At 32.2% G+C, this 11263-nt stretch overlaps 2 protein-coding genes across 8 annotated transcripts in view; one reads left to right on the forward strand and one right to left on the reverse strand.

The window, feature by feature from the left end:
- LOC115244587 (protein sprint) overlaps positions 1-11263 on the forward strand; it is a 129106-nt gene that overhangs the window by 57215 nt on the left and 60628 nt on the right. Inside the window, exons 1-2 of one of the 5 annotated variants that reach the window (XM_029822349.1) lie at positions 6968-7532; positions 10383-10542. The exons of 3 other annotated variants lie outside the window; for them this stretch is intronic. In XM_029822349.1, the coding sequence (XP_029678209.1) occupies positions 10484-10542 (59 nt within the window). In that variant the 5' untranslated portion in view covers positions 6968-7532; positions 10383-10483. Of the gene's footprint in view, positions 1-6967; positions 7533-10382; positions 10543-11263 lie in introns of those variants that run through there. One more of the 5 variants, XM_029822348.1, reaches the window with a different exon arrangement.
- LOC115244589 (venom allergen 2-like) overlaps positions 1-11263 on the reverse strand; it is a 36766-nt gene that overhangs the window by 14918 nt on the left and 10585 nt on the right. The gene's annotated exons all lie outside the window — the stretch shown is intronic.

The following is an 11263-nucleotide window of genomic DNA, read 5'->3' on the forward strand; positions in this document are numbered from 1 at the left end:
TCTGTCTCCCGCTCTCTTTATTTTTTATTTTCTCCCCCTCTCTCTCTCTCTTTCTTTCTCCCTCACCCTCTCTCTCTTCCTTCCTCCCTCTCTCTCTCTTTTCTCATTTTTTAAACATTCACGAATACATGTGTATGTTTGCATTATATTCATACAAAAATATACCAACGCACGCTGCTTTATGCGTGCACACGTTACGGTCAGTATGTTTATGGTTTTACTTAATGATGCGTTTCGCATTAAATAGGCGCAATTCCGGATTCTATTGTGGTATGAAGATTGCTTCATTATTAATCAATGCAGAATATAACAACAAATGCACATATATACTGCCTCATTTACCGCCGCATTTTATTTAACGATTCGTATATTTTTGGCAAATTAGAATATTTTCTTTGTAGGAATTATATATACATATATATACTTAACATTGTGTAAATATATTTTCAAGATAGACTTAGAAAGAATTAGAGAGAATTCAACTTTCAGTCGTGTATACATTGACATTTGTGTGCGTGACGTAATGCATCTGCATATGCATGCGCGCTTGCATGTGCAAATTTTCATTTGCATTCCTATCCACGTGAAAATCCGCAATCTCGCCGCATATTTACAAATGCACTGCCGAGTGCAGTAATATCTTTGTTGTTTCACATTTTCATCTTCAATGAGTACGAAATTATATAGGTTTATTATTTTATTATTATTATTTTATATATGAGATAAAATATATTTACTCAACTATTTTCCTGGCGTCCGATGATTTAGTTTGCGGCGAGATTTTAATCAGCCCAGGGGAACGAAAACGGTACATCGAAAGGGGCAAAAAGTGTTTTCTTCTCGAGGGAGCTTTACGGTTGTCTACCACGCGCGTTCAACCATCGACAATGGTCCATGGGGTGGTTGGAATACGGCATCATTGTTGGGGCGTTATGAAGTGAAAAATGAAAGATAACGATTTTCTCCGAGGCCTATCTGTGTCTTTTTTGCGAAACCATTTTCGGCATTTGCTCACTTACTGTTCTCCATCTTAATATCCATCTCCTTTTTATTCTAAATTTCTTACAGACATACAAAAACAGACAATACGAATGCCGAAGCTTAAACTGCTCTTAACTCAATCATTTCTATCATTAATTATACATTCCTGTTTATTAAAATTACGACACGAAGAATATATACAGTTGCAAAATGCTATCGTAAATAATTTGTTACTTTTATTACGTATTTTATATTATTTTACTTTTATTATTTTTATCATCTTTTATTTATTAATTGTATTATTTCTTATCATTACTTCTATTTTTTTATCAAATTTTTATTGACACTCTCTGATTCTTTATCTCCGGCAACGTTAATTGGACGCGAATATCACCCTCCAGTATTAAAAACACCCCCGGGTCTTGTTCCCGACCTGCGATGGGCGGGATGGCGAGCTATAAATTCGAAGGAGGAGACATTTTTCTCATATTAAAGTGACCTTCTCGCACGAGCGCGAAAAATCGTCGCAATCCTCGAGACGAGGCCCTTCGAGAGGGCGCGAAAGGATTATCGAATGCGAAGGAAGTGAAGCTAAAGTCGCATGAATCTTGCAAGAGAGAGGAAGCGAAAGAAAAAAAGAAGAGGCGATATAACAGCTCGATTTATGGTGATTGTATATCATGCCACGGATAATCCAAGTTATGCGAGATAAGCGTGTATACAGTCAGCGTTTGCTGCTGCACTCCAGACTTTCTCAGGAGGATGAAAAGATAGTGGAGTCCGGATCACAGGGTGTAATACTCCCTGTAGTTGTACTTCTGCTACACTGGAAATACTTTCCTACAGAGTGCTAGAAAGATAGATGTGGCATATTTTACTTACTCGGTATTATCCGGAGAAACCGTTAATGTTGCAACATTGTTGATAAGTTATTTCTACAAGAATTCGCCGTTCATTTTATGTAGTATATTATATATATGTCATTTTTATTATAAAAGTCATAAATTATACAATCTATATAATATTAAAAGAAAGATTTAAAAGAAAAAGTTAACTTTAAGAGTGCTTTCTCCCATTATTACACATACGTAATTTTGATTCTACAAATTGTTTTTGAAGTTGATATAAAGACTATATACCTTTGTTTCTCTCTCTCCCTCTCTTTCTCTTTCTCTTGAATTCCATCACGAAATACAGATTATCTACATTGGGCGATAAAAGTCTCTTCGGAACAAACCTAGTTTCTTGGATGGAGGGATTGAACGGAGTGAATGGGCGATTAATGTTACGAGCGACGCGAATGAAAGCCGTTGTCAAGCCATAGGGCTGCAAAGAGGCGAGTCATTCAAATGATACTAATAGAGCTGACAACGACTCCATGTGTTGTCCACTAAACTATTATAACTATTATTAATTGATATCAATTTCGGTGAAGTCTTTATTGAATCAGCGGAGAAAATATATTACTTACATATTAATAAAAATGTTATAAAGGCATTTAATATATGTATAATAATGCCTTTTCTAATTGTTGTTTCTCTTTTAATCATTATAATAATATTATTATATGTATATTTATTTATTGCAATGAACTTTCCGGTAGACCTGATATATATAATTTTTATTTAATGATTATTTTTTCACAAAATATAATGTAAGACATATATAAAATACGAAGTATACATTCATGCAGATATTTTCGTGTCAAAAGTAATTATTTCGTGGTAAGAAAGTTTCAGAGATTTGCGTTTCTCCGTATAACGAATTATGGAGTGCACGCTGATGAATTCTCTCTATCCTCCCTATCTAACAGTTTAGCTCTTCTCTTTGCGCGGAACGGTTCCACATCGATTCGCATCTGCTGGTCTTCAGCAGATTCAAAGAGCCCACTCATGGAACTAATGAGCCCGCGAAGCGATTTGCGGCGCGAATCTCTTACTACGCGTTTCTATTAGTTTCTAGTGATAGAAAGGAAACAAGGAAAGGCCTCATAAAATCGACAGAGGAGTTTAGCTTGAAATAAGTAATGATGCAGTTTCCGCAACAGTACGCGAGAAATTAATCGCATTATCAGTACAATAATTAATCTATTAACCTGTCCATTATACCGACTAATTGTGAGAGATTTTTTTTAAGATTGTATTTATTTTTCTTGACAGTTGCTTGACATAGCAAAAATAAAATTTAAAAGATCATAAAAAACTTACATAATAAATGAATAGTCTTGATTTCTTTATTTAGATACGACAGAAAGATATTTGGAAATAAATTGTAAATAAATATCTTCTCTTATTCCTTTAAAAAAAAGTCTTAAATTAATACTAGAATTCTTTTATTAAATTATTTGAATTTTTACCGTTTGTATGCAAAAATCTCATTTTATTTTTCGCCCGCGAAATTATGTAACGTAAATGAAGTAATAGAATATGATAAACTTCTAAATAAGAGATTTATGAATACATTGTTATATTTTTAAAGGTATTATACGACTTTCTAAAGCAATCTCTTATTTTAATTGTCACGAACAAAATTTACAATTTACGATATATCTTTGAGCAGGACATGATTACCGTTTTCCCGTGCAACTAATAGACACATGCGACACTCATAAAGCGTGCACTGCGGCAGGGAATGGTATTTCCGTTATTACGATCTATAAATTAACATTCGTATCGTTTGCTTATGATGTTTCCGGGGAATATTCATTTATTTAATAAACTTGTACTGAAAAATCATGAAAACTTGAAAAACTCGTTCAATATAGAATAGTTGTCATTAATAGTTGTATATATGTATATGTTTAGTATTATAATACTAAATATGATATAATCAAGATAGAGAGATTAATATGTTATTTAAATTATTTACATTAAATAAATTTTTATATATAAGCATATAACTCTTACAATTTAAAATATTTTTATAATAAACTGAAATATATCATATAAAATATAAGATATGAAAAAAAGAGCGAGAAAAAATAGTATCCGCATCTATCTGTGTGGCACTTAATTACTTTCTTAAGACGATTAGCGGAAGAATAAAGAAGGAGGGGGGTATAATGGTACAATATCAGTGGCTATTTGTAGAAGCCGACCGACTGGCCGAGAACGACCTTCATTTTCTGCCGGCGGCAGAAGTCGAGAAACGGCTCCCGGTTTCTCCTACGAAGCCCTTCCTTGTCATCTTAGTTGTAGGCCTCGTATTCCTCTTTCGTCGGATTTTTCTCATCCGATCCTGCTCTTCGCGGCATCACCATTCACGGAGAAGAGCGAGATCGCCCTCGGAAGAATCGCGCGCAAACACAGAGTATCCTTGTGTCTCGTTCGATCGCAGTATATATGTTTCCTCACAAAGAGTATTTATTCAAAAGTTTGAAATATATTGATTTGGATTCTCATAATCAATATTTTTATGCTCTTATAAAATAGAATTTGTCACAAAACCGTATAAAAATATAAAAATGAAAATTATATAAATAAAAAATTATTTAAAAATTTTTACTGTATATGTAAAGTGCACTCGTAAAAAAAATTGTGAATTATAAATTTATAAGAATTACAGGTTTTTTCTACCTTAAATAATATGATACATAATGGCAATATTCTCAGTAATTTTGTATATAATTTTATACTATTATTTTTGCGTTGCTTGGTTACTGTTATATTTATTATTTAATATAAATAAAAGTGCATAAAAAGAACAAACTACGTTTACGTACGTGAAACTTTCTGTTTGCGAAATATTTAGAGCTGCAAATAATAGGCATTCATGAATAGCCAAGAAAGCGCGACGTTTATTCAGGGGAGCCAGATATTTTTCTCCTAATTGGATTTCCTCTTTGGAACGGGAAAATTCTCTTATCATTTGAAAAGAAGGCACCCAGACAATTCGAAAGTACAAGTTCAGACCTTCGACTACTTTATTGACATCTTGGCGACGAGAAGCAGAAAAAGGGATGACGTCGTGAAAAAGGGAAAAAGCTAATCTTCCTTTCTATAAAGTTTTCAATATTAAGCTATTGTAAATCTTTCAATATAAAAGCTATTTTATATATATATACTATTAATGAAAATATAAAAATTTAAAAAATATTTCCTTAATAATTAAATAAATAGAATTTCATTATTCCTAATGAATGTTTATTTATCCAATAAATATTTATTTGAGAATAAATCAAACATTTTATTTTATAAGCAAACACATGCATATTTTCATTCTTTCTGTCGACTCAATTTTTTTAAAAAAATTCCCTAAAAATTTCCTGATATTCCAGGTATTTTTATTCAAAATTAGAGATAAGAAGAATATTTAAAAAATATTTTAATGCAATTTTCTATAAAATAAAATTTTTTATTATGTGCGTTTTCTAATGCTTTTTAATCATACAAAGGAAAAACATAGAGCCAGTAAAGTTTCATATGCTAAATTCGCAAATGTATGGAAAAAAATTGATTTTCCAGATGCAAAAGAAATCCCTAAGAATTCTATAGGCTTTCTATGTTTTTCCAGTAAAGTACACACCCTGTTTTTTTCAGAATTGTATCTTGTTCAGATTTATCTTTCATTCTTTGCTTAGAATTTTTCAGCTCATCATTTATTCGACCGGAGAAATATATAAATATTATCCTGTATTTTTATTTTTTGTTTCTTTCGAATACGTCAACTCTTAAAAAACGTTCTTTTGTTCACTTGTTCAATAGATATCCTCTTTGTCGAATGTATAGACCTAACATTAAGTAGGTAGGGGCTTGCACACGTTTGGTGCCTACGTGCCTAGATGACTTTTGAGTGCACACACGCTCGCGCAGCCAGACACTCATACGCCGTGAGGATATGCAGGAGCCTCGTCCTGTCTGTGCAAATCGCACTCTACGCGTTCTCATGATATTCGCCGGCTGAACTATAGGCAGTCGCACCGCTAAAGTCCCGGTTGCAGGCGCGACTATAGTGTTTAACAACCGGCTTGCGAAGTTAGTTGATTCGCGTCCGCCAACCAGACGGGACTCAACTCGGAATCTCTTTGTCTCGCGTTCGCCTTCATCACCAAATGTGTACGTCTCGCTAAAGAAATTCGATTTGTTCACCATGAAAATTTATTTAAACGAAAGGCGCGAAATATAAAAAGGCACGTTTGTGTGTAGTGAAAACATAAGTTTTCAGAGCATTTTTCCGGCATTTTTCTTTCTTATCGTACATGCAAGTTTAAATTTGTAACGATGTGAGTCTTGGAGCATGTATCGTATTAGTGAAATATGAAGAATTTACTTTATTTGTACAGAAGAGGTGAGATTTCTAGGCAGGCGTATTTGGAACCGAGATGGATCTTTGTTTCATATTCTAGCGCTAAATATAGTCATCCGATAGATTGTGACAGGGTGCTTACTCCCTGGAAAGATATGGACAATTTGGAATTTCCAGGGATTTTTTTTGTACCTAGCAAAATCAGGGAATTCTTATGGAATTATATTGGGACTCGGAAAACTATTTTAAAAATTTTCTCTTTGATAATTTTTTGCTCTCTTATTGTAAGCATATTGATGATAAGCCAAATGCTTATTAATTGCTGATAAGCTAAATTATAAAAATTATAAAATTATGTTAAATTATTTAAAATATATATTCATCTATCTCTGTTTATACATTCAATGTCTAAACAAAATATGTGAAATACATATTTTTAATTGTAATCTTTAATAATAAAAAAATTTTAATGTTATGCATGTGAAAAATATTATATCTTATAAAAACTATTCAGTTTTTTTTTAGTACTACAAATCGAGCACTTAAATGGCTCTATGTTTTTTCTTCATATGAGTGAGAAGCATTAGAAACCGCATACAATAAAAAATTTGAGAAAATGTCACTAAAAGATCTTGAAAACATTCTCTTTACCTGGAATTTTGAACAAAAATATCTGAAAGATCAGTATCTTATAAAAACTATTCAGTTTTTTTTTTAGTACTACAAATCGAGCACTTAAATGGCTCTATGTTTTTTCTTCATATGAGTGAGAAGCATTAGAAACCGCATACAATAAAAAATTTGAGAAAATGTCACTAAAAGATCTTGAAAACATTCTCTTTACCTGGAATTTTGAACAAAAATATCTGAAAGATCAGGACATTTTCAGGAAATTTTTTCACTAGGTTTATATAGACACCTTGAAAATAAACGAGATAAATTTTCTCTTAAAATAGAGAGAGACGGGGAAAAACCACACACACATGATGTGGTAGTTAAAGTGTGTTAGTAAAAGTGAAATTGTTGGGCAGAAGGCAAGTATCGCGGACAGTCACGCTTAGCCGTTAAATACGCGGCGATATGCGCCTTTGTCTGCCTCTCGCGCGCTTCTATAAATAATTCCGCCGATCGTTGAAACGGTGCGGAGGCGCCGCACATCTCGTTGTCGGTTTCGTGGAGAGAATACTCTTCGCGGAGTTTGGATTGACGTCTCATCCGCTACGGAATCCTCGATCTAAGTCGAGATCACTCGACTAAAGGATCTATAGAGAACGTGATTGATTAAAATCGACAGCTGATGACATTACGTACGTGCTAATCTCAATTTCGCGCACAGTGATATATTCTGAAGTGTCTGGGTTTCTCGTTCTCGAGAGGAATCGTGATGACTCAAATACTCGAGAGTACTCGGAAGAATATTACGAATGAATCACCTCTGTAAAGTTGGTCCCTCTTTCTTTAAATTTGAAAAAGATAATTAAAGTTTTAGGTGCTCTCTGCGAACAGTTCGTAGAGTTCTCAATCGATTTTAAAAAGAGTTCTTTTATTTAAAGCAATGAAAATTCCGTTTGAAAAACTGTAAGACTAACTTCACAACACTCTTCCTCTCATTATGTAAAAAATGCAATTTTATTTAGAGTTCAAGGATTTCATAAATAATTTCAAACTTCTTGACAAAAGTCTTTTTAAAACCGATTAAGAATTCTAGAACTCTTCGGAAAGCACCTAGAATTTTAATAATTTTTTTTCGTATTTAAAAAAGTGGGATCAAATTTATTCAGAGCTGAATGAATCGGCTAGTCTCACGTCATGAATCGACAGTGAAACGTTCGACGAGCGTACAAGTCCAGCTATCGAATAAATGCTAAATGACATTTCGTCGCGGGATACATTTTCGATCGAACTCGTAAATTTGATTGCAGGCGATTGTGTGTAAATCGCGCAATTTAAAATACATATATATATTTTTGATAGATCTATAAATAAAATTATATCTTTCCTTTTTTTATGAGTTTTAGAACAAGTTAATTCATTTTTTACTTTGTTTTTTTTTTGCTTTGAATGTGCAAAAGGATAAAAAAAATAAAATAAAAATTTAAATAAATAAAAATAAATGTTAAAAAGTCAATATCATATAAAAAAAAAACAAAAATTAAAATTAATTATTATTGGAAAAATATAAATTTTGAAACCAATAATTTATTTATTCACTAATTTTATCTATTGATAGAAGTATTAAAGATATGAGAAGAGTATTAAATTAAAACTAACGCAAAGTAAAAATTCAAATATATGTAGATTAAAATAGAACGAGCAAGAATTTTTTGAAAATTTATTTGTTTCCGGAATTTTAAAGCGATCATTTTTATGATTGAATAGAATCGTATCTTTTTTTACTTTTTAAAGTATCGATCTCAATTCGAATACCTCGAAAGTTACACCTTGGATGACCCAGAGTCTTGCGCGATCGAGCATGAAATCAATTCATGGCGAAGTCGAGGAGCCGGTTAACCGATATATCCGAGAAGCCGAAGAAATATACTCGTCGTCGAATTAAATTGAGTAAAAGGTTTTATCACAGCTTTTTCAGTATACTACTTTCAGTAGTACATATCTCAATACAATTTTATTACGCGATTTTTAGAGAAGAGAGAATATGTATTTATGATAGAAATAAGTTATGACACTATATGCAAAAGAGCTAATAGAACCTTGAAATTGAGAATGAGGAGACATATCCTTTTTCATAAATGTATCTATGAAAGCGCGATACACCAAATTATGATGCACAATGTAATATTAATTGTTACTTAAATATATTTTAATATTTTTATATAAAAAATATATTATATACAATATAAATAGTATCATAACATTTTAATTATTTTTTTTTTTAAGGTTGCAATTTTTTTCAATTCTGTCTTGTTATTATAAAATTGCTAAAAATTTCTTGTGATTTAAATATTGTTGTCTAAAAATCTATGAAACTCTATACACATATAGCATATTTTTAAAGAAAACATACTCTCGTTTCTTTCTTAAGCTGATATTTATATATTGACGGAACTTCTTATTAAGTTTACAGTTTACAATAATGACTCGTGAGAAAAGCACGCAGACTCGCAAAATAGATTCATTCTCTGAACATCTTTATGCTCTTAACCGGCTCCATCGGTATCTATTGTGTCCCTGCTCTGTTTACCCTACATTCCTTCGTTACGGGATTAATCGGAGTCAATGACGCGCGAGTCGTCGAAGTTAACAGCGAGTCACTTTATCAAGTATAATAGACAACCGAGGATGACCTAGTCGTGATCGGTAATTTTATTGGAAGTAACGTGGTCTTTAATTTTATAGAGAACACGCGTGTATCATTTAACAGTTGCGTGAACAATTTCGGACATTCATATATATGTTTTTTTTTGTTTTTTTTTTGAGAAAACAAGGTTTGGCAAGGTGGAGTAGAGTCTCGCTTCAACGAGGATGTGAACATAGCGCGATTAAATATAATGAGCCGTGTGATGCAAACCGGAAAAGAATAAATAAACGATGGACGCTCCTCAGCATCGAGTTCTTCGTCGCGAAGAGGATGTATAAATTACCGTTTTTGAAGTACATGCCAAGAGAAAAGAAAATTGACTAAATAACGAGAGTAGTTTCTTATCCTTGCAACTTCCAGTATATATTCTGTACAATATAATTGTATGTGTTTGTGTGTGCTAGTCGATAAACTGCTCTTCTCCTTGATGATTTTCGGAAGTTGAAAAAAATATCCGACTACTATCGAGATACACATATACATACACATACGTATATATCTATATTTTTCATATAATTTATATTAATCTAAAATTATTTAAAAAAAAATTATTCTTTGAAAAAAACATTTTATTTGCAGTAAATCTTTAGGAAAATATAAAAGACAAATTGTCATTTATTAGGGCAATCAGAACATTGAAGAAGCATTATCTGACACCATGTCATTAATTCGATTAATAGAATATATCGATGAAGTTTGATCGAGAATTTCGGGAACACCCTATATACGAATTCTAAATTTAGGCGAAAAAATTTCTACCGCATTCAACGTTGCTCCTTGCGACTTCGTTTTTGCTCAATATTCGCGAAATAAACCTAATTGTAAATCGACATCTTAGGTTTTTCTGAAATCAAAAGGCTCTCGTGTTACAATGGCCTGCGATCTCCAAATCACGCGTGTGAGAATATATGTGTGATAGGGTGAAACAGCGTAGGAAGGATGCTCATCACCAAGTACACCACGATCCTACTGCGGTCCACCAATCAGCACATTATCAGGTGAGATTCGTTCTCTCGATCTCATTTTTTGAATATTTATCATGTAGCATATCTAATATATAATATAGATATACAATTTTTATTTTGGCTATGCGCTAAATTGAGAAAAGACAATTTGTAGAACACCGATTTCGCCCTATTTATATAATTTATTTTATTTACTATTTATTATTATATAATGTATTTTATTTACTTTAGTATTACTTATTTACTCCTTGATTCTCTTCATCAGAATTTCGCTTCGCAAAAGCGACACTATCGCCGACCAATAATTATGTTTTATAATTAATAAGAACATTTAATGATACTAAGACTGTAATTGGGAGGTGGATTTAATTTCAACCATTAATTCCCGGCATAATCGAGTTCCCAGGAACGGGTTTCTTCGTCTTCGAAACGGGAGCGCTTAGTATTCGGGAATCGTTCGGTGCATATTTAAACGGGCGAGTTAAGGAAGTCGTTGCACCCATTTTGAAATATTATTAAATTTGCTGAGTGAAAATATCGATTCAGGGGATGGAAAGACATTGTTGATTTTTGTTATCTTTTGAAAATCGCAAAATTTCTCAAATTACCGTGACTATAGATATATGCGCATTGTTGTTTTTGTAATAGTTTTCGCGAAATGTTGTCTTGAACTTTCGAATGTGATTACTTTATTTCTATTATATTTTCAAGATAAAAAAAAATTAAAATAAAGATATACTTTAATTTATATAAA

The sequence above is a fragment of the Formica exsecta genome, unplaced genomic scaffold (genome assembly GCF_003651465.1).
Source record: "Formica exsecta isolate Colony F162 unplaced genomic scaffold, ASM365146v1 scaffold826, whole genome shotgun sequence".
Taxonomy (NCBI): domain Eukaryota; kingdom Metazoa; phylum Arthropoda; class Insecta; order Hymenoptera; family Formicidae; genus Formica; species Formica exsecta.